The sequence below is a fragment of the Lytechinus variegatus genome, chromosome 3 (assembly GCF_018143015.1).
Source record: "Lytechinus variegatus isolate NC3 chromosome 3, Lvar_3.0, whole genome shotgun sequence".
NCBI classification, from domain to species: domain Eukaryota; kingdom Metazoa; phylum Echinodermata; class Echinoidea; order Temnopleuroida; family Toxopneustidae; genus Lytechinus; species Lytechinus variegatus.
In genome coordinates this window covers 48877329-48902481 of record NC_054742.1, presented here as the reverse complement: position 1 = coordinate 48902481, position 25153 = coordinate 48877329, and the positions used below count along the sequence as shown (strand labels likewise).

General features: G+C 35.6%; 1 protein-coding gene across 8 annotated transcripts in view; it reads right to left on the bottom strand.

The window, feature by feature from the left end:
• The window catches only part of LOC121411229 (inositol hexakisphosphate and diphosphoinositol-pentakisphosphate kinase 2-like), a 46419-nt gene extending 31012 nt beyond the window's left edge, over positions 1 to 15407 (bottom strand). For 6 of the 8 annotated variants that reach the window (XM_041603823.1, XM_041603830.1, XM_041603828.1 and 3 more), the window contains exons 1-8: positions 15372 to 15407; positions 11015 to 11186; positions 4843 to 5198; positions 4252 to 4334; positions 3394 to 3548; positions 2896 to 2997; positions 889 to 1050; positions 432 to 553 (exon numbers count right to left, since the gene is read on the bottom strand). In XM_041603823.1, the coding sequence (XP_041459757.1) occupies positions 432 to 553; positions 889 to 1050; positions 2896 to 2997; positions 3394 to 3548; positions 4252 to 4334; positions 4843 to 5198; positions 11015 to 11113 (1079 nt within the window). In that variant the 5' untranslated portion in view covers positions 11114 to 11186; positions 15372 to 15407. Of the gene's footprint in view, positions 1 to 431; positions 554 to 888; positions 1051 to 2895; positions 2998 to 3393; positions 3549 to 4251; positions 4335 to 4842; positions 5199 to 7777; positions 7812 to 11014; positions 11187 to 15371 lie in introns of those variants that run through there. The other 2 variants (XM_041603824.1, XM_041603827.1) reach the window with 2 other exon arrangements.
• Positions 15408 to 25153: the final 9746 nt, after the last annotated feature.

The following is a 25153-nucleotide window of genomic DNA, read 5'->3' as shown; positions in this document are numbered from 1 at the left end:
AAAAAACAATAAAAAACAAAAAGTCGAAAAACAAGGAAATACATAAGAAATTTAGAAAACAATAGAATACATAAGAAAATAAGTGTGATGTTGAAATTTTTTTTAAATAAATATGATCAGATGCCTATCTAGAGGATGTGAAACAAAAACTAGCATTTCAGGGGCATTATTTTATTAATTAGAGCAAACTTATGATTTTACGCATAAATTAGCATAATCAATGAGACATGAGATTTTTTGCAGAATTTGATGTTATAGTTTTGTAGGTAATGCCATGGGTAATGCGTGTGCCAATTTTCGTCACGATCGCGCGATCGACAGCCGAGATCATAAGGGGGAGCTGAATTAGCCCCCCCCAGTCTTCTTAGGCGTCGAAATAACCCAATCTATTTAGGGTTAAGCAATAAGACGTGAAACACACTGTAGCTTACCCAAGGATTTTTGCACAGTCATCGTAATACTTTTTTGAGTTCTTGACAAAGCTGAATCCATTTACATCACATACATAGGATCGTCCACTGGCCCTCAGCAGGTCAAAACCACATACTGTTTGCTGGAAGGACAAGAAGGAAATATACTGTAAATGCAGATTCAATAAATAAGTGTCCTGATAATCTCACTTTTGAAGATGCCAACCATATGGAAAGTATAGACAGTAAACCTTAGTGGGCTGCCATTAAGAAAATAAAATGTGCAACACCAACTGTACATAGAGACTCTCAATAAGAGCAGTCCTATTGTTTTCATAGATTTTAATGCACTATGACCTATCACATAAATTTGTTAGTGGCTATTTCAAGAGTTTTGGAGACTTAGGACCCTTAGCCCCTACTTATCTGATATGTGAACTACTGCAAACCATAGAAAGATAAATGTTTTGAGTCATACCTTGAATGCCAGACAGACTTTCCTTGCAATCATCTTCTCTGTGTTGGTCAGTATGACTGGATAACGGACTTCCTTACCCTGACTGTCTCTCTCTACTTTACCATCTAGGGCAGGTGATTTCCTGGCTTCCGCATGGGCGTAGTCTGGTCCTACTGTGTATACCTGCATAATACACAAGGAAGCATTTTTTAAACGGCACTCTTTGAGTTTTTATTCAGGTCAACCTTGAGATTGTTCAATGCATCCCACTTTCAAACAGAAAATCAATCAATCTCAAACAACTAGCATCAGATACCTTATAAACTACCTCCCTAATCTATTTTAAACCATAACCTATTTAAAGTGAAATGGCAGTAGTTGCAGTAAACACTGATTTCATGAGAAAGTCTGTAAAACAAGGCTTAATTGTCAGTATATCACCGAGGATCTAGATCTGATACAGTTACATAAATTGAACTTTATGAAATCTTGAAACCTACGCAGAAAAATGTTCACACTGAAGATCACCAACACAGATAAGCGCACGTGGGACAGTGTATAATTATTGCTTTGAATGTTGGGCCCGATGCTTGACCAGAATCTTCTGCTTATTTGCTGATTTTTTTGCAAATACATAATTTCTTCCAGAATCCTTTGGCACATATGTTTCATTTATACAAACAGACACTTTGGTTGTCATATCATTGGATTCTGTACGAACTCATTTTGATATCATTACCACAACTGGCATTTACCTTTAAAACAATTTAAAATAAATATGCAAAATTCAATTTTTTTTCCAAAGGTAAGGGGCCACCAGACATTCAGCAACAATCGATTCCACCTCAGAAGGTCTTTTTTTAACTACCTTCCAAATAAATAACAAGTGGAATGCCTCTGGCCGTCTCACCTGCATCACGCGGTTCAATATAGCACCAGTGCTGACTTTGAATACTACTCTAACTCGCACAAGATGTTCAGTGATACCTGGTTACTCTTATGTCCACTTTTTATGAACGAGACCAATAAACTTACAGAGATATGATGGTTATTCAACAAAAAACCCCAACATGGCCAAAGTTCATTGACCATACATGACCTTTGACCTTGATCATGTGACCTGAAACTCGCACAGGATGTTCAGTGATACTTGATTACTCTTATGTACAAGTTTCATGAATCAAATCCATAAACTTTCATAGTTTTGATGGTAATTCAACAGATAAACCCAATTCGGCCAAAGTTCATTGACCTTTGACCTTGGTCATGTGACCTGAAACGCGCACAGGATGTTCAGTGATATTTGATTACTCATATGTCCAAGTTTAATGAACTAGACTAATAAACTTTCAAAGTTATGATGGTAATTCAACAGATACCCCCGATTCGGCCAAAGTTCATTGACCCTAAATGACCTTTGACCTTAATCATGAGACCTGAAACTTGCACAAAATATTCAGTGATGCTTGATTACTATTATGTCCAAGTTTCATGAATCATATCCATAAACTTTCAAAGTTATGATGGGAATTCAACAGATATCCCCAATTCGGCCAAAGTTCATTGACCCTAAATGACCTTTGACCTTGGTCATGTCACGTGAAACTCATGCAGGATATTCAGTGATACTTGATTAACCTTATGTCCAAGTTTCATGAACTAGGTCCATATATTTTCCAAGTTATGATGACATTTCAAAAACTTAACCTCAGGTTAAGATTTCGATGTTGATTCCTCCAACATGGTCTAAGTTCATTGACCCTAAATGACCTTTGACCTTGGTCATGTGACATGAAACTCTAATAGGATGTTCAGTAATACTTGATTAACCTTATGGCCAAGTTTCATGAACTAGGTCCATATACTTTCTAAGTTATGATGTCATTTCAAAAACTTAACCTCAGGTTAAGATTTGATGTTGACGCCGCCGCCGCCGGAAAAGCGGCGCCTATAGTCTCACTCTGCTTCGCAGGTGAGACAAAAATGTTCCCTCATTCATGTACTATGTATCAAATAAGCAGTTCATACCTTCACATCAGTGCCATCAGTAGGCATGAATTCTTCGTACATATAAGAGCCAGCCCTTCTAATGCGGCTCTCTGGTGAATAGATGCTGCTCCGATTGCGCATCTGTTAAACAGCAAACACACAAATATGTAGTTGATGAAAGTATGATCTAAGAACAATCGTAAATAGCAATATGTTAGACATTACTTCTCTTCAATTACCAGTGAATTCAGTTGTAAGAGTAGTCATATTATCAGATCATTTGCTCATTTTGACAAAAACTGTAGCAGTGTTTTCATTTACATGTACCTTCAGAATCAAGACACTTAAGTTGAAGAAAGAAGATTTTGCAATGCCAATTAGTAATTTTGAAGTGGTATTATTTTTTTTTAAATATTTGACAAAAATTTGGTCTCTACTTAATGTCAGAATAAAGAAAACAGATTTCCATTAGGAGCAATCAACACAAATGCTAATATCACAAATGTTACTCTAAATACAATGGACTTGTTTAAATACCTTTCTGAAGAGCCTTTGACTACCACCCCCAGCTGATGATGGATAGTAAATATAAACATTATGATCCTCAGCCGATACAGGCTTTTCGACAAATGGCTTGCGGAAGATGACATCATTAATCTCCAAGTCATCATCATTCTCAATAAGGAAGAAATCTGATTGAAAGAGAAAGAAAAGAAGTAAAACATAAGCCTTACTTGCCTTAGATAGTAAATCTGCTTCAATGAAATAGCTTAAATTTAGGCAAAAGTTTACTGACTATAATGGCAACAGAACCTTAAATATGACCTCCGATTGTGATAGTGATAATAAAACTACTTCAAACAGAATCCAACAAAATGATTATCCAACTGTTTATGAATGAATAAAACCGTGAGCCAAAATTTAGAAAACAAGCAAGGCATTCAGTGAGAAAACAGATTTCCCATCCAAAATAATACACATACCCACATGTGCTTATCTATCCTTGTAAATTCCATAAACTCCTTTTCAGCTAAGATTCATTAATTTAGAATCTATCATGATATGGTAAATTTTAAGATTTTTCCACTGATTATTTAACCAGTTGTGAATATTGTATTTTGGCTTTTAAAAGATGTTTATGAATAACTTGGGCCTAGCTTTAGGAGAGAGATTTAAGAATACGTTGGACAATGCCAATATTTCGTCACGGAAGATGTCACTTAATGCAAAAGTTGACTGACAAATAACAGACGTAATGGATATTATTGAAATAGGTTCTGAAAGAATCTGCAAGACTGAAGGAAGAAGATACACCAATTAGGGTGCAAATACACTGACCAACATCTGTTGGTAATGGGTACATTTGAATTCTCAAACCATGAGTCATATACATACCATCTGGGTCACAATCTCTATCATGGATACCATGCCTAGGAACTGGTATGTCCTCCTGAGAGAGAATCTCAAATACTTTCCTCCTGAATATGAACAAACACAATGTGAAGTTTTTATCTTATCAAATGCATTTCAATATCACAACAAAATGAATTATTACTGGCTTAACACTTGCGAATCAAGTGGTAAAACAAGTAATTTCATGTTGAAATAATCTTGGATCTTCGAGATCTACAAAGGCTCACTTTTGTCCACATCAATGTATAAAAGTGGTTTATGTGTAAGGTCTTGCCTAAGTACATTATTAAAAGATATGCCTGGATTGTGGAATGGGTTCACTTCCATCCTGTGCATATTCCCTCAGAAAAGGCATTTCATTCACAATTGTCTATCAACTCAAATAAAATGGGTACCAGTGCAGGAACTAATTGAAATGCTTGTGGCAATGAATATTAATGACAATTTTCACCTTGAGCAATCTGGTGGATGGTGGATATTCTGCCCATATGAATTCAATCAAAATGTCAATATGCCATGTGATCATAATGTAAATTCAATATTGATATAGTAAAAAAAATGTTGATTACCTACCTATCATGTAGGTTGTACTGCGCTTCCAGATCATTGATGACCAATGGCTTGCGGAGTTTGGCGTAATCAATGGCCTTGTGTAACGGAAAGCCTGTAGAGAAGAATGAGATGAGGGCATCGCAAACTGGCCAGCTCTCCACAGGATCATTCAAGATCATATCTTCATCAAAAATGTCTAAGGATATGTACTCAAATTTTTCGAGTCTATGGAGGATCTCCCGCATCGGTCTTGAGCTGGCTTTCTTCCCCATGCAGCAGATCCCGACGACAACCTTTGGTTTGATCTCCATGGCTTCCCAGCGAGACAGGCTTGAGACAGTGGATGGCGAAGTGCTGAGTCCATTGTTTGCATTTGCCTGTACATGTACATTGATATGGGAGGAAAAGTCCACTTTAGAGTTTTATTTCCCAATGATTACATCTAAATGTGACACTGCACTACTAAAAGTTTTCTACCTGAAGAATAAAGACTGACATCATGTACATGTACATCATCCCCTTCACCTATTTAGTTTAGAAGGTTAAGAAAATGGTGATTAATGAGGATTGTTGCAATGTTGCTCAATATTCCACTATATCCTAATACCGGTAGCTTGTCACATGGACAGTGCTACATGTACATGTATTTATCTGTTGATACTTGTCACTTTCATTATTTACAAAACCTGCATTTCATATGAAGAAAACAAAATATAACAGATACATGAATGGAATGAAATATGATTTTCAAAACCAAATTACTACATGTCATTAATATGTGGAATAGGTAACCAATACTAGCATGCAACATATGCGTGGGCTATGTACAGTACAGCTTCTTTACATGATTAGGTTAATTCTAAGTGTTATCTACGTGTACTGTGCTCTACATTAGATCCATGCATTACATTGATAACCTAAAGCACCAGTTCCACAGCCTTTCATAATAAATAAATTTAACTGAAAGAAGGACTACATGTATACTGCCAAATTATTTACACTTTTGTGTACAATACAGGTTGTAAAAGTGTTCATGCAAGTGCAACTGAGAAGACTTTGATTTGTACAAGAATTTTTTAGTAGGATTAAGTTAGTGTACAGTATACGACCAGAATTACATTGATATTTAACATACTGTAGTGAAATTGAAATTTTGGGGCAAACAAACTGCCATTAATTACATGTACACTGTACCTGTATATGTAGTTTTAATTTGATCCCTTTTTTTTTAAACAGGGCTCAGCACGAACTTTCACATGATGATCCAAAATAAAATGTAACAAGATGGTTTCAAGCCTGTCAAATGTATGCTTATGCCATACGTGCCTAACATTTTTAAAATATGACCTCTGTGACCACTGACATGTAGGCATGCATATATCAATAACATAGACAGGGTACATAATTCGTTTTTTTTCTCAAATCCTCCAATATAGTTAAAAGTTACGGGTACCTGGAAACTAATTTGAGAGTAGATTTGACTAATCAGTGTTAACACTGTACACATTGAAAACTTGAAGTGTTGTACAACTTGTACATGCAAAGGTATAGAATCTAGATCCAGAAGTATTTAATAATGGAGTGAAGGCATGCATACTGACAGAGGAAACTTCATACCAAGTGGTTAAAAACCATAGAGGCTACAGAGGGACAGGACTGTCTAACAAAAGGAACTGACATTAAACAGAGGAATTTCAGAAAATCATACAGTACGCAAAAAAGCAGATCAAGAGCAAACTTAGCCATAGATACATGTACATACAAACCTATTGTACATTTTCTTGATTCTGTTTCAACAGGATTTTTTAATAAGAATTTTTTCACGAACAGAAATATCAATAGGCTTCTGAAGTAAAGCAATATTTGTGTTCAGTCAGTATGGTTTACATGGCCCTCTTTTGGGCGGATTACCAGTAGGGCATGTCCAACAAACCCATTGAAATAAAGGTGACTTTTACCCACTTATTTTTTTATTTTCTAAACAAAAGGCCCCATTGATTACGGTAGTTTATCCCCGACCAAAATAACATGTATCTTGAGTGATGAAATAATATTTTGTAGAGGGAATAGTGGACTTAGTGAAAACATTATTTCAAGTGCTATCATATCTAATGTAGCTACAAACTGTACTCTGTATAAAAAAAATTGGCTCTGTAATGAGTAATGACAATAATCTCAGGAGTTTTGCCCACTGGTTTCCCTTGCATTAGAACCCTTAGACAGTAAATTTGCTGAAAATTAATGCCTTGCTTGCGAAATAATGTATTAATACAATTGACAAATGATGAAGTCAAGGAAAATAAATTGGAAAGAAACTACATGTACATGTAACTCTAGTTAGGCAAATATTACTCTCCATGTTTAGAAAATCAAAACAAATGATCAAAATAAAGTTTGATGTTGAATTAATAATGCCCTACATCCCTAAATGTAAATATATGGGTCATGTACATGTAATTGAGAACTTGCACCACCTTCAGGGCACCCCCCCCCCTGCAATATGAAGCGTCAGTCAAAAGAATACTTAGAAACTGTATTGAGCATATAAATTAGCATAGTCTATTACATAATGAAAATTTGAGATAAAATTGAAAAACTACAAAGATGACTTGCGGAGACGAATGCATTTACGTTATAAAGAAAGTGGTATGCTGTACATGTATTAATATTAAGTTAAATTCAATTTCTCGAGGTTTTGGATTAGTCATGATGCAGTGCAAATGGTGTGTACCTGCAGAAATATTGTTTTAAAAATTGTATTGATGACTTTGGAAGTGGGAGTGAGTTTACATGACCACCAGGTTTGACCTTTGGTTGAGAAAGGTTATGGATCACATAAACCATCATATTGAAAACTGTTGAGAGCAGGATCTGTTACCAATACCATAGAATGCCATAGCTTATCCTCATGCAAGTCTACATGTTTATGCTCCAACAAGAGTTCAATCATAGTTACCTTTTGCATTGTGCTGGATAACCTGTTAGATCCTCTAGAAAGGAAAATCGAATTGCATGTAGATATGATTGAATTTAAGATTAAGAACATAATTAACAAGCATGAAGCATGAAAATGGTTTCAATTTTTTCTACATACATGTACATGTAACATGCATATGATTATCTAACAAGTGGAGCACCTCTGGTAGTCCCGCCTGCATTACGCAATTCACTATAGAAGCAGGCCTGACTTTGAAAATGACTATAAAATAATAAGTCACAAAAAAACACAATTCATTAAGTACTACGTTTATTTACCCTAAATGACATTTGACCTTGATCCTTAGTACATGTACATGCATGTCCACATTTCATAAACTACATTATATCCATAAACTTTTAAAGTTAAGATGGTAATTCAACAAATCATACCCCAAATACATGTATGGCTACAGTTCATTGACCCTAATGACCTTTGACCTTGGTCATGCAACCTTAAACTTGCGAAGGATATCAAGTGATACTTGATTACTTGTATGTCCAAGTTTTACAATCTAGCTCCATAAACTTTCAAAGTTTCAATGGAAATTCAGTAAATACCCCCAACATGGCCTAAATTTGTTGACTCTAAATGACCTTTGACCTTGATCATGTGACATGGAACTTAAGGAGGATGTTCAGTAATACTTCATTACCCTTATGTCCAAGTTTCATGAATGAGGTCCATATACTTTCTAAGTTATGATGACTTCACCTTTGGTTACAATTTCGATGTTCATTCCCCAACATGATCTAAGTTCGTTGACCCTTAATGACCTTTGACCTAGGTCATGTGAATTGAAAGTACAGAAGGATGTTCAGTAATACTTGAATACCCTTAAGGTACATGTATGTCTAATTCTCATGAACTACTGCATGTCCATATACTTTCTTAGTTATGTCATTTCAAAAACTTAACCTTATGTTAAGATTTCAATGTTGACGCCACTGCCGCTGTTCTTGGGAAAGCAATGCCTATAGTCTCGCTCTGCTATGCAGGTGAGACAAAATCACTCTAAGCAAATATTCACACAAAACAATGTAGATACATGTAAGACCCTAAAAGCAACGTTCTGAGGCCAAGTATTCTTAGACCTGGGAAGCGTTTCATGAAAGGACTTGTCGGACATTTTATCTGACAAGTCCAATTTTATCCGACAGTTGCCATAGTAACAGTTCTTCTTAGCCAATCAACATCAAGGAAAGTTGTCAGATCTGACAGCTTGTCGGACAAAAGTGTTGATGAAACACTACCCTGGTTTCCAATCTAATCAATAACAAAAATATTCTAGAAAATTATTTTGAGGGCTGAAAGCACAATACATTTTAAGGACTGTACATGTATGAGTCAGCTTTATTTTGTCCTGAGTACTTTAAAATTCTATCTTTTAAAATTTTATCATCTTGTGGGATGAATAAAATTGCAAAAATAAAATAACAAAACCGCATACACATATTAATTGAAAATATATTTGAACTTCACCTACAATTGAGTGCAGATTAGGATACATTTCAACTTTTTGTTTCTTTCAAAAAGGAAGTTTTCATAAATGTTTGAGAAATTTCGCAAGACTAATGGGCTTCACTGGACAACCAAAAAAAAAAACCCACCTTACTAATCAATATAAAATTTGTAATTTAAATTTCAATACACAAATTACAATAAAAACAATTTCATTGTAATTCATTATATGGACTTTCATATCTCATCAAAGATAGTAAGAAATTAGACCAAAAACCTGACAAGGGATAAGAAATCAAAAGAAACAAGGTTTACTTGGCCTTGCAACCCAAAATGAATGATCAATAATTGAAAATGGAACAGATTAGTCAGGAAGCTACATGTAACTCACGTTTGATCAAACGAACAAGGTACATGTACCATTACCTGAACATCATAAAGGACCTTGTGTGTAACAATCTGGATGTCTGCCAGGGTCCTGCTGAATGTGGCCACAGGGGCCCAATAAGAGGGGTACTAAATTGCATAATTTCATCAACATTATACAGGTACTACATGTATGTGAATCTCATACCCCCTAAACTGGCTTAATTCATGTACATATTGCAATGTGACCCATACCAGACAAATTTTCTGTAAGTGAGAGCCTGCCATGTGTCAGACAACCCCTGAAGATAATCCCTGTTAAAGTCGCATTTAGATTGTGCGATTGCATGTTATACAGTATACCTGCATTGAATCCCGCATTTTACCATTTTTTTACTATATGCAGAATTTGCAGCGACATGCCATTGTCATGAGAATATCCAATATGCTTTTTACATTGTAAACTAGCAAGAATCTCCTAAACCAAATACTGTAAATGTGCAGGATAAAGCTTAGCCCATTTTCTTTTTACACTGGGTTTTTGAAAAGTGGACTTACCCCACCTATATTACAGGATTATGTGGCCCAACTTAATATGGCCATGAAAAAAACTTAATGAACATTTAAAAATAGTACGGATGGGGTAAGCGATAGTATGGGGTTAAGAAAACGTAGTGTAAAAGCTTCAGGAAATGTGGTGGCCACGTACATGTACCAACAGAAAATTTGTCTGGCATGGGCCATTTAAAAAATGTGTGTACTACTAAGCCATTAGAAAATATATAGACCAGGGGAGTGTTTTATGAAAGGACTTGTCGGACGTTTTATACGACAAGTCCCATTTTATCCGACAGTTACCATAAGAACAGTGCTTATCAGCCAATCAACATCAGGGAAAGATGTCAGATCTGACAACTTGTCGGACAAAAATATTGATGAAACACTCCCCAGGCCTATATTTCTTGGGGGGGGGTATGGGGATATACCTGTAGGATTTGATCATATTTGTGTGTCCCTTTTATTGGGCCCCTGTTCAGCAGGATGCCCTGCAGACATTAGACATCCAGATAGGATTATACAAGGTTCCATCCAAGGTATTCCCACAATAAGATATTAGTACCTCACTAGTCTTATTTTTTAAAAGTTAACGAGCTTACTGACTAGCTGTAATAATGCAAACGTTCTTTAATGTTTTCCTCGTTTTCATGCAAAAAGAATACGCATTTCAAACTTTACAAAGTCATACACTGTACATGTAACTCAACTTCAAAAGAGCGCAAAAAATCAATCAGAAATTTTCTCGAATTTTAGTAGCAGTTTAAAACCAAGTGAACAAATTTAGTAACACACAATTTACAATTAAATTTCAAAGATCTCTTCCTCCAATACCTGGGATGTTGCATCATTTGGAATTTCTCCAACAGTGAACTTCACCCTATCGTTTCCACCAGCAGAATTCTGAGGTATTGATAATTCTTGTACTTCCATGAGGCATAAATGATGAAGTCTTGGGTCAGTGCAACTCTCAACAACCTTGTCTTGTCAGCAATGGACTCAGCTACTGCAATAATATGGGCAAAAATAATACAGAAGTTCTGATCATTTATATGTATTTACTATTATTTGTAAACATTCTGAGCAGTGACATCGCCTGGGCATCAATGTCAGGGAGGAATAGATCTGCATGTATTTTTTTCCTTATCTGGGGCTTCATATGAACTTTTTCGAAAATTTGGAATCCATTTTTATCATTCAGGGGCTTCTCATTCAATTTCAGGGCTCCTCTTTTCAGGGGCTTCATGAAGGCTGTTTTTCAATGTCAACTGCTAAATTTCAGATATGACTTTATGAAAACTTCTCTATTTATTTCAATTTTGGTGGAGGGGACATATATGATGGGGTGACCATAATTTGCGCACATTTAAAAAGTTATCATGAAGTTGATTTTCAATCAAAAATTTCGCACAGTTCACACCAAATTAATAAAAATAATAAATACCAAAACGGAATGCAAGATCCCAAAGTCAAATTCGCTTGACAGAATTATTTAACAGGTCTAGGGTTCAGCAATCTAAAAATTCCATGGCGATCAACTAGTGCCCGCTTGGCTGAAAAAGTGTAATAAAAAAAGAGATTAAAATGGATAAATTCGGTTACTATCACATTCTACTTTCTAAGATCTATTTGTACCTCAAGTGATATATGTAGGCTCCACTCCACTTCACTACCACTCCACTACACTATACTACACCTACCCAAACATCACAAACTCGCTCTGATACTCCCCGAGTGGAAAAGGTGGAACTTTATGGGCATTTGTCATTATTCTTGTCTCATACGTGAATACCGCAACACACCGTCTTGTGCTGATTAAAAGAAAGGTGTACATATAGCTTCTTATGTTGGTTTGAGTGGCGATTATTCATATTTGACTATTGTCGCCATTGACTCTATCTATAAAAATCTCACTTCTCACATAATGATATTATTACCAATATGATGTTTACATATTTATATGAAATATTTTTCTTGTGCATCCTTCTAATATGAAAGATAATCATAGTACAAAAGTTTGTCGTAACTCTTGTCAAAATGGTATATAAACAAATCTTCACCAAAAACAAACCTCTATCTTCAGCTCAGTGCCGACTGAAAAGTGGCAACCACAGAGCTGGATAAAATAAGCTTTTACCCGTTTCCGGTGAAGCATAATACTAGGAAGCTCCATGATCCAGCGACTGTTGTCTTTTTCTCACCCAACACAAAATATTTTTTTCACTTTTATTTTTAACACTAGAATTATTGTTGTCACAGGCAGCGGAAGCCAAGGGGTGGGGGGTACACGTACAATATCCTTTAAATTTCAGTAGGGGAAAGTTCCCCCTTATGAACTTTTTCGAAAATTTGGAATCCATTTTTATCATTCAGGGGCTTCTCATTCAATTTCAGGGCTCCTCTTTTCAGGGGCTTCATGAAGGCTGTTTTTCAATGTGAACTGCTAAATTTCAGATATGACTTTATGAAAACTTCTCTATTTATTTCAATTTTGGTGGAGGGGACATATATCATGGAGATTCCTAGTATTATGCTTCACCGGAAACGGGTAAAAGCTTATTTTATCCAGCTCTGTGGTTGCCACTTTTCAGTCGGCACTGAGCTGAAGATAGAGGTTTGTTTTTGGTGAAGATTTGTTTATATGCCATTTTGACAAGTGTTACGACAAAGACTGAGAAAAGGAAGAAATAAATAAATCAAAAGAAACTCCATTAGGCCTAAACAAGGAAAAAAAAGGAGAAAATGTAAGGCTAAGGGAATAGGAAAGCATAAACATGATAAATGATGCTCTGGATAAAGTCATAGGACGACTAACTATAGTAATATAGTGATTAGTGAGTGATTGTATTTAATACCGACCGGCCTCTTATTACCGGACGCGCGCATTATATGTGTCAGAAAATAATCAAATACGCTCAAAACTTTGCAACATCCTTCCAAAGGTAACTTGAATAGAAAAATGATGAAAAATGATCAAAAACACAATTTCAAAGTCTTTATATCCTTAAAACAATAAAATATGGTCAAAATAGCTCATCAGTGAAAGATGTTTTCCCATAGAAAACACACGTTTGGTAAAATAGTAAAAATACGATACCTTTTTCAAGTGACCAAAGGCAAAATATTTTACTTGCAAAGAGAGACTCCGATTGGAAGCTGATGTCGTATAAATGAAAGACAATTTTGGCAAAAAGTATATATATTTATATTTTGTATGTAGGTATTTGTGTATTTATGGTGAAAGTTTGGTGAATTGTATTGGAATAATGTGCTTGACATGATCAAATTCATGAAAAGTGTTCAGTAATAAGATCCACTACCATACTTACTAGATATAGAAAAGACAAAATTTAGCCATTTGGACTTTTTTATTCTTTAATTAAACATCTTTATATAGATAAAATAAAATTGCCAATCTGTCGAGCCAAGGGCAGGCTATAATCTATGTTCACTCATCGTACGAACGAGGTTAAATAGCCAATTATAACGTAGATATTGACATATTTGACCGTGCGGAACATTAGGTAATGCACAAATTAAGGTTACACCCACTTGTTCACTGCTACCATCCTGCCTGTGGAGAATCTACAGGTAGGACTATGGTATGCCAATGCTGTATTGAGCACACACTTTAAAAAATCATTAACATATCACTTTTGCGACCAAAATTACTAATTTCCATACAGTTGCACTTTATTTTTCATTAGTAACTTGGGAATAATTTTTGTATTCACCAGAGCGCTCAAAAACTTGAATTTTGGGCACATTTTTGTACGCCCTCTATTGTGGAAAGTAATATGGCAAGAAAATTCTAATTTTTCAATCTCTATTCTTAATTAAGAAAAAAAATAATTAAAAAAAAAATAAATTTACATAAGACTGAGCCAAGTTATATGATGAATAGCTGTAATGAAAACTGACAGTGTAAGAAAATCAAGCATTTGTCCCATACATGAAATTTGTATAAAAAGAGAAAATAAGCCAAACATTGCCACCCTTAACCTTGTTCTCAGACTCAGTTTACATCTCAGCTCAATGTGTGGCAAAATATTAAATTATAATAAGGGCCTTAATATTTTGCCACACATTGAGATGTAACTGAGAACAAGGTTATATATAACCTTGTTCATTAAATGAGTGGTCACACCACCATAATTGTCATGCCAACAATTGTCCTGTTAATGTGAACTACACTGTCTGTAGACAGTGCATCACAAACAAAAAAAAAGTCAAAATTGTGATAAAAATTGCATGCACCCATATGGCGGTATGGCCTATGGCAATGGCATATAATATAGACAGGAATAACCGTCGTTTCTGGGGATTTATTCAACAATTTCTGACATTTTACGGCATAATCCCCATTCATATGTATTGGTGAGTGAGCCAACGCAGTTCAGCGGAACAACCAAAATACAGAGAGATAATATTATAGCTGACCCCGGCCCGGGAGCTGACCTCTGTCACTCATTCAATGAACAAGGTTATAATATAACCTTGTTCTCAGTTATATCTCCATGTGTGGAAAATAAGGGTGGCAATGTTTGGCTTATTTTCTCTTTTTCTTTGGGGCAAATGCTTGATTTTTTTACACTGACAGTTTTCATTACACCTATTATTCATACTACTTGGCTTTTGTTTCAATTTAATTCTTTAAATCATTTTTTTCTTAATTAAAAATAGAGATCAAAAAATGAAAATTTTCTTGCCATATTAATCATATTACTTTCCATCAATAGAGGGCGTACACAAAAATATGCCAAAAATTCAAGTTTTTGAGCGCTCTGGTGAATACAAAAATTATTCCCAAGTTACTAATGAAAAATGAATCGCAACTGTATGAAAATTAGTAATTTTGGTCACAAAAGTGATATTTTAATGATTTTTTGAAGTGTGTGCTCTGTACAACATTGGCATACCATAGTCCTACCTGTAGATTCACCACAGGCAGGGTGGTAGCAGTGAACAAGTGACCTCTGTCTTGATTTGATTACTGCCCGGTGTGGCACGCCGCGGCCGCGCCAAACATGCCGAAGATCGCCTTGTAACTGTAAGGGCTTATGTTATTGTTAGTGCTACAGCAAACGCATTCTTCCACAAAAAGTACCGCCTACCGGTAATACTGTATTAATTTCAAGTAAATCATAAAAAAGTAGTGAATAGTCTTTCTAAGTTGGAACATTATTCTTACCTGTACGGTACCAGTTCGTAATACTAGGCCTAGAACCAACGAACGTAGAGGGCAGCAACACACAAGCGTGTTGCTCTAAGGAAGGTCAACTCAAAGGGTCAACTCGATACGCGCATGCAACTGAGCTGCGCGCATATTTTATTGTTCATGACAACGAAATCAAATGCCGATCCAATACAACAACAAATTAGTAGTGATCAAGAAACGAATATGAAAGAATATGACTACAACGATATCAAAGATAACATTAAAAAATATGTTGAGGGATATATATAAATATGAAAACATACTTTGATATTCAAAACTTTACAAATGCAAGTTTCAGGAGACTAAAATAATTACCAAATCGGTGATTTGTTATCAGCGATTTCACCAGACGGCTGAATTAGGTGATTTGCGCCGAGACGATTTTGTGACCACTCGCAAAGCATTTCGGGATTGAATATGTCCCCCTTATTTTCTCTGGGCTCTTCGCTGAACCCATCATCATTCTATGCTTAAGCTACATTATGATCCGTCGTCTGCTTAGATTTCAACCCCCTAGTAAAAGATTTAAAAGATTTAATCAAAGCTCTTAAATCACTATGTGGTCTCCTCCTTTTACAATGGTTTACATGAAAATATACATTAGATGTGGATTGTGGATAATAAAATATAACTTAACGGTAATCCTTGACGTGAGCCCCCATCATCCTATCTGGTCTGACATGCCCCACTCGGCCCTGGTGGTCGGTCCTAGTCTAGCACTGGTACGTACTTGTTCTGCTAGGCGTCGATCAGCATTTATCTGCAGTCCATATAGGCCGTGACTCATTTATTTATTTATTTATTAGAGCAGGCAGCAATGCCAATGGGTATTAAAAAAAATAATTCACGTATCTATCAGTAGTATGTTATCATTTCTTTTCACCATTTTCCCCAAAACTTATAAATTTAGAAATACATTCCAATCAGTAATAAGTGAAGTCTACATCTAACATAGATCTTGATCATGTTGATCGATAGACCAAAAGCTTCAGTCTCTGTATTTTGGTTGCTCTGCTGAACTGCGCTGGCTCACTCACCGATGGAGATTAAAGTAAAATGTCAGAAATTGTTGAATAAATCCCCAGAAACGATGGTTATTCCTGTCTAGTTGATCGATAGACCCAAGTCTAAAGATCTAGAAAACTTTATTTGTCTAACTAGACTGTAGACAAATGCTTTGACCAGTCTCGATCTGTTTGTTGAAGATGTTGTTCCACACTGGATATCTAAGACAAGTAGATCTAGGCCTAGAATATATATAGATCTAGCACGTCTTGTTGGTATGAGTTGGTATGAGTCTATGCAACAATAAAAAAATACTAAAATAATAATCAACTCAAAACAGACGAATTCCACATTGTCTTTATAGTATAGGACGCCTAAATCTAGACCATTTGAGGGTTGGTCCATGCAAGCTAAGTTTGGTTCAATTAAGGCCAGTCTGCATGGGCTAGCCGCTAGGAGGTTATGATTTTTTAGTCCGTTAAATGCCTACATACAGGGTAAAGTCTAGATCTAGAACTAGAAGATTATATGGTTGACAAGTTACCGTTAGGCATTAGCGTTAGGCATGAAATCTTTAAAATTCAGTCAGAAAATGCATAAAAATAAAATCACGACGAGCTCAGTCACTTTGCTCTCACTTTCGAAATTTATCACAAAAAATGCAATATGGCAAATAAATTATGTAAAAGTATTTAAACATTGATTGCACAGAATCAATGGTCAAATTAAGATATGGATGCTGTCTATCAAGTCTACTTTCTACCCAAAATCAGAAATTAAGATGGTCTAATCTATCTAGCCCCCATTTCTAGTCTAGGCCTAGATCTATAACTAAGGTTTCTAACGCAAAACGAATGTCGATGATGGCACTCTGCAAACGATGTAACATTGCAATCAATTTCCCTCAATTGGCTGATTTTCTTAGAAATTATTGAAGAAAACCAGGGAAAATGTGAATAGGTGGCCGTTTATTCAAGCTTTAATTTGGCTTTGGAAGTTTGGTTGCTCAATGATTATCGACCTTCGACGCGACGCAGCGCCTGCATGGCTGTGCAGCTCAGCTGCAGCGCAGCGCGCAGCCAATGCAATGCATCCGATGCACGGGTTTTTTTTCGCCGTCCATAGTCTCGGACTCGAAGTTGAAATTAGACCCGGATTTCGGGGATGCAGCTTCTTCTATTAAGATTTATAGACTTAAAAGACAAATGCAATTTAAAATTTGAAATCTGACCTTGAACAATCATCGTTGATAAACATCAGCCCTGAAGCAATTGCACTTCAAATCAGACCAGGCAAATTAGATGTCATTGTCTATGTTGCTAGAAGATCTATGACGAGTCGACTGAAGCCCCAGCGCATCATCAACGTCACTAGTTAGCTACGCGACCGGCCCAGACTCGGCGCACCCAGGCCAGAAAAATGACCTCGATTATTACGGTGGTTGTCTATGCATTTATTAGTGGTGCAGCGAAATTCAGCAGAGGAAAATAAGAGATAAGAGGGATCCTCGTCATAAGACATAATATTCCAAAATGAGAAAAAATGTCAAAATCATGATTATTTAAGCTAAATAATTTCTTTAAAATTAAAATTAATATTTTTAATATTTTTACCCAGAATAACCGATCTAATAATTGTTCATTAAAAAATATTTGAAATTAACAAATGAAAAAAAATCAACTCGACAAATTTCCGAAAAGTCCCCCTTATTTTTTAGAGTGGTCACAAAATTCGAGCGGAGTTGACCTTCCTTAGAGCAACACGCTTGTCACGCTTGTGTGTTGCTGCCCTCTACGTTCGTTGCCTAGAACAGTACACTGCACACGCGTACTCGACATTATCAAAGATACGTCACGTGACGTTGTATACCGTATTTTGTAAACAATTACCGGTGTAATTAAAAGATATCGGGATGGAACAGGGATCTTTAAAAATGATTTTAATCAATTGTTTTTACTTAAAGGAGAGAAGAATAAAAGAAATGAGATGAAAGGACAAACATATTATAATGAAAAGCTGTTTTTGAAGAATATTTATAAACTCCATCATATGTAGATAGATGGGAAGGCCCCAGCGAATTAAGTCTATCTCGAGTCTCGACCTTTCAAAAATGGGTTTGCATGGATATCGTTTTGAAATATAAAGGATGCTCGAAATTTTTAATAACATTCCATACTTTTGGAAGTACTCGCTGAAAAAAAGAGGGTCAAAGTTCCATAGATAGTGAGTTGATTTTGGATTTTCAATTAAAGGGCAGGATTTTTGACTTGCTATTCATAAAAGACATCACATCAATAAGAATATACGATATACTCTTGTAAGTATGAAAACAGATATACCCAAGCATGTAAAAAGCTTGAGGAAAAATATAATATAACAAAAAAGATATTTCTGATATATTTCTAAGACCACGAAAATCCACTCTGAACAATAGACTCAGATAATTTCAATATAGAATATTACACGATATACTATACACACAAAAAATATTTATATTTATTTAAAATGATAACAGATATTTTATGTTCATTCTGCAGTGAGTAAAGAAGAAGAAAAATTATGATCATGTATTTTTTTCATGTGATAAAAAAACTATGTAGAAAGGACGGGAACGTGCTTCAACTCCCTATTATTTCAAATAAAGATAAAAAAGGTGTTCACATAGGCGTCGAAGGTTCAACTAGAGGAGAGGCTCAATTATTAAATCAAATAATCCTAATAAAGTACATGATTTTAAAAATAGTAGAAACACAAAAGATCCACCGACCCTTAACCATATTAAGGAGAAAATACCAGAAGATAGACTAAAAGAAAGAAAAAAAGCTGAAGCAGATAGGTCTATTAACAATTACCATTTCAGAAATTGGGACAAGTTTATTTTCTATAAGGATGCTGGAGCATAGTAAGTTCAAGTACAGTTATGAAACACTCTTAATGCGAGGGAGATGGTTTGGTCTGGTCCCTAAGTAGTCGCACTCCTCGGGGGGGGGGGCACTTCCATTCACGAGTGGATACCATGCACGACCATGGGGTCTCGAAAAGCACCCTAAACACGTAATTTCCATATTCTGAAAAGGTGCCAGGTAAAAATGGCAGAGGTAAAAATGGCAGAGGTAATAATGGCAGAGGTAAAAATGGCAGAGGTAGTAATGGCAGAGGTAAAAATGGCAGAGGTAAAAATGGCAGAGGTAAAAATGGCAGAGGTAATAATGGCAGAGGTAGTGGCAGAGGTAAAAATGGCAGAGGTAAAAGTGGCAGCGGTAATAATGGCAGAGGAAAAATGGCAGAGGTAAAAATGGCAGGGATAAAAATCGACTGAGGTAAAGATCATGACATGCTACATCAACAAGGAAAAGACAGAGCTTTTCCAGTTAACATCAGTTATAATTATTGGCCTTGAATGGAATCCTATCGACGGAATGACCATTGTGAACTGAGAAGGTATTATTTAGATTTTTTAATCATTTTAGGTCAGTTTTATACTTTATCGTTGATAATTATAATTAAACTCAAACATTTAATGATTTCAATTCGTGAGTGATGAAAGAATTTATATTGACCATTCGTAGAGTAGAACAGCACTTCATCACATACATACCTGACGAATTTTAATGTAAACACCAAAATGTGCGCTACCATTTATACACTGAAATAGACAAGTTCGGGATTTCTTCGAACCACTTGCATTACCTGGATAACAGAAAAATAACAAAACGTTCTGTAATAAAAGTAATTTTTCATATTTCAATATCAAAATTGATCCGAATATATATTGATATGATACGTATATAGTTTAATGTAAATGATATTATTATAGCAATTGTTTAATTTTTCAGAGTAATACCTCATTGCAGCTATTCCAGAGGATAGCAGGTTCCTAAACTAGTTTCTATGGTAACGCATGAATTTGGAAATGTGTAGCGAGTCAATTAAGGATTTTATTTCAAATTTGAAGGCTTTTCTTAGGTACCATTCTATCAACCTGTTTTGAAGAGGAAATATACCCTGGCAAATGATTTACTGTAAAAATAGCAGATAGATTTATTGGTGAAGGTTTGCGGAAAACCCACCAAAGATTAAGTAAGTTATAAGAAGTTTGAGTTTATGATTTGAGACGTTATAGACGAGCTGCTGCCCCTATTACTTTTCAATTTTTTAATCAGTGGTTCATGATTGCTAAAAAAGTCTTTCAGGAACGGATGTGAAATGATTTGTATGTTGATATACTACAATGATTATTTAGAGGAGTCCACACAATACAGGCACTGCCTTTTAGTGGATCCCTCCATCTTCTCAGAATTTTATTTTATAATGATATTTTGCTAATATATAATGCTTTGCTTCGTTTTACTTATGGAAAAATATCATACATTATACATGCCTCAATTTACATTGTCTGTATAAGTCCATTGTAATTATTTCGACCATTTTACTTTGATATGTTGAGAATGAAATAAATTGAAATTGGAAAAAAATGAAAACTTAGAAAACAGTAAAAACATTTTCATATTTTTAAATGACATTTCATTGATATTTTTTATTACACCAGATTTGAAAAACCTGCTTTTGAAATGACGTCACCATTAAAATATAAAATTCTACTGAGCTTTTTAAATCTTTGATGGATTCTCTTAAACCCTACCCAATATCATTTTAATTATTTTCTGCTATTTTTACAATAAACTTACACTTCGTAATTCCGAAGGTTCGTAATTCCGAAACACGTAAATTGCCTATACCTCGATGTTCGTTAATCCGAAAACGAAAAAAGGTTCGTTAATCCGAACATTTGTGGCGTAATTCCGACGATTCGTTATTCCGAAGGTTCGATAATCCGAAAATGAAATAAGGTTCGTCGTTCCGAAGGTTCGTTAATCCGAAAACGAAATAAGGTTCGTTGTTCCGAAGGTTCGTTAATCCGAAAACGAAAAAAGGTTCGTTGTTCCGAAGGTTCGTTGATCCGAAAACGAAATAAGGTTCGTTAATCCGAAAACAAAATAAGGTTCGTTAATCCGAAAACAAAATAAGGTTCGTTAATCCGAGAACAAAATAAGGTTCGTTAATCCGAAAAATGAAAACCGGGAAAGCAGAGGCAGAGGCAAGGGGAGGGGGGCGGGGAACACTGTTGCCGTTCAATTATTATGAGGATGGGAAGGCAAGGGTGGCCGAACGAATTTTCGTTGGGGGTAAAGCCAAAAAATGAAACTCATACGTCAAAATGGGCACTTTGGTGATATTTTCACCTTAAGATTATCATCTGCTTGAAGTCATTGTGTGTTTGATAGTGATTAAGTAGAGAAAAACTTTTTTTGAAGTGACTTCTTATTATGGCAAAATGTATATTTAGGCTTTATTTTTCGGGAGAGAGTATAATGAGCGAGCGGCTTGGTAAAAGAAATTCAAAGGTGCAGTTGTATAACGTTTTTTGTGGTCAATTATTCTTAAAATGGCATTATTGCGAGGTGTTGCGAGCGTGAATCACAAGCTAAAATTTTAGGTTATTTCAATAAAAAATGAAAATTAGTTTTTAAAAATCCGAGCAGATTTCTGCTGTCATTAAAAAGATGTGCATCTAACTAAAGAATTAACTCGAGCGCAAAACGCGAGCTTAAACATACTGACCAGAAAAGGAACCTGTTAAAGAAACCATTTAGTGACCTCTTTAGGATGCATATTTCACCAATCGAATGAGAGTGAGAAGGGCAAGCTGAAAATTTTAAATATTCCAGCCTGAAAACTTAACTTAACTTGTATACTTTAAAAAGAGTTTTATTTCGAAAAAACATGAAAAACGGCATATTTATTTTTGAAAAAGGAACTTTCCCATTTTGGAAAATATTAATTCCCCTGTTTTTTATTTCATTTTTGATGCCCCCTGCCTCCCTCCCGGCGGATCCAACTTTCGTCAAATAGAGGGGGAGGCAATTTTTTAAGCCATATTTTCCTTGATCGGCAGTTTAAAGTTGATTTTTGTTTGTTTCTTTGAAAGAGTAGTCCTAACAGTCAATAATTAGCTTTATCCTTATAAAATAAAGTAAATATGTAATAACATGATGAACCCTTTTTAAATAATGCGAGCGCAAGCTATATAATTTTTTTAATATGATGGGCAATGTGTTTGTGACCTTCAAAGCGAGATACCTATGTAACTAAATTTAGATAATAACTGCGAGCAAGAAGCGCGAACAGAATTTTTAAATATTATAAGCTCTGACCTGATCTAAGGGGACATTTTAAGAACTTTTTGCAGTTAGCCATGAAGACGATGCGTGTTTTAAGCAAAGGCGGCGGAACGTTTTTTTTTTTTTTGGGGGGGGGGGCAAAGCAAAAAATGGGGCTAATAGGGGCAATTTGGTGCAAACGGATATTTTCACCATTAGATAATCATCTGTGTGAAGAGGTTGTCTTGTAGTAACTAAATTGAGCACAATTCTTTAACTGATCACTAAAGTTATATATTAACGTTTCATTTCTGCGAGCGTAGAGAGCAAGCGGTTTGGGGAAAAAGTCAAATCTGAAGATGTAAAATTCACCTTTTTGGTCAATTACTGTTAAAAGGGCATCCTTGTGAGATGTTGCGAGCGAATCATGTGCTCAAACTTTTGGAAATTTCATGTGGGCCCAGAATGATAATATTGATATAGATATTATTTGCCCAGGGAATCCACTTCAGTTCTGAAAACTATTCTCCCAGCTATTATTTTTTTTTTTACAAGAACGCTTAGAATGTCCAGTTTTGAGGTTGGAAAATCGGAAAAAATTTGGCTCACGTTTCTTGAGGAACTCATTCTATTCCTGGTTACAAAAAAGAAGTATAGTTTTCAGGTTTGAATATCACAAATTTTAAGCCTGCGGTTCGCGCTCTCATTATTTAGTTCGTGAGATATATATTCTATTCATGAGTCACTAAATGCAGTCCTTAAAAGATTACTTTCTGAAGCCTGTTGCATAAAACTTTTTACCTGAGAAAACTCTGGTAAAAACTGAAAACTAAGGTTAGTCTGATTTCCGCCATTGACTTTAGCACAGGGCAAAAACTCCTGTAAAAACAACCTGAGTTTTCTCAGGTAAAAAGTTTCATGCAATGGGCCCCAGGTCAGTATATAAACAAATTACAGCTCGCCCTCGCATTAATTCTTTTAGAAAGATACACATCTTTCTCACGATTACAAAAAATGCTCCGAATGCTCACTTCGCATCTTGTTACATGAAATGTCTACTAGTTTGAGCTTGCGATTCGCGCTTTCAATTAACATCTCACAAAGATCATTTCTCGTATTATTTTTATTTTTATTACCAGCAGAAGCTGTTATTAAAAATGACATCCCCTCCAATACAAATCCTATTATCTCGAGGTTGCTCGCACGCTTCCAACACACTTGATCCCCTGCATCTTTAATTAAACCATTTGCTTAGGCAGCAATTGCTCAGATAAAATCGAAATTAGCCTATGCTTGATCAGGGCGCCTATATTCTTAATGAAATACATGCTTTGGCCCCAACACACGCATGTATCATCGATCGTTATTACTATCATTGCATATAATATCGTTTAATCTTGTAATGACAACATCGTTTTTGTTACTAAAATGAATTATTTTCATTTTCGGAAATACGAACCTTATTTAATTTTCGGATTAACGAACCTTATTTCGTTTTCGGATTAACGAACCTTATTTCGTTTTCGGATTAACGAACCTTATTTCGTTTTCGGATTAACGAACCTTCGGAATTACGAACCTTATTTTGTTTTCGGATTAACGAACCTTCGGAATTACGAACCTTCGGAAATACGAACCTTCGGAATAACCGAACCTTCGGAATTACGAAGCTTCGGAATTACGGTTGTATGCGATAAAGGGTATGTCAGGGTGAATTTCCCCTTTAATGAACTAAGTACACTACTTGGGATCCAAAGTGTGCTTCAAATTTGAATATCAGAAGAGTGATCTGACATGAGAAAGCTGTGCAAGTAAGTCCAGGAATTAATTAAAAGTCCAGGAATTAATTAAAAAAAGGTGTTATCAGTTTGGTGCAGAAAATCTACAGTATTATTTTAAAATGTTACCCTTTCCATTAGTCAAACATTATGATTCTAATTTTCTTCTCAGAACCTTTCTTATTTAATCTACTGTACATGGAGGGGCTTTTGGATATTTTGGCCTGGGGGTTTAAGACTGACCATTTATACCTTTGCCATGTTTACTTCTGCCATTTTTATCTCTGCCATTTTTACCTTTGCCATTTTTACCTCTGCCATTGACCTCTGCCATTTTTACCTCCGCCATTTTTATCTCTGCCATTTTTACCTTTGCCATTTTTACCTCTGCCATTTTTACCTCTGCCATTTTTACATGCCATTTTTACCTCCGCCATTTTTACCTCTGCCATTTTTACCTCTGCCATTTTTACCTCCGCCATTTTTACCTCTGCCATTTTTACCATTGCCATTTTTACCTTTGCCATTTTTACCTCTGCCATTTTTACACCGAGCCTCTGAAAATGCCCCCCCCCCCTTAACAAGTATTGGCGTGTGAAACCCTACCCTTAACAAGTATTGGAACGATACTCCTGGCAAGTTTTCCCTGATATGAACCCCTAAACAAGTACAGGAATGTTTTTATTGTTACAGGTCCTTCGTTCGTCTGCTTTACCTTATTGGTTTAGTACGACCCCATTCTACACCTCGCCGACAATCGGACACGCAGTGTTGGGGAAAAAAGACATCCTTTATAAAACATTTTAATTTT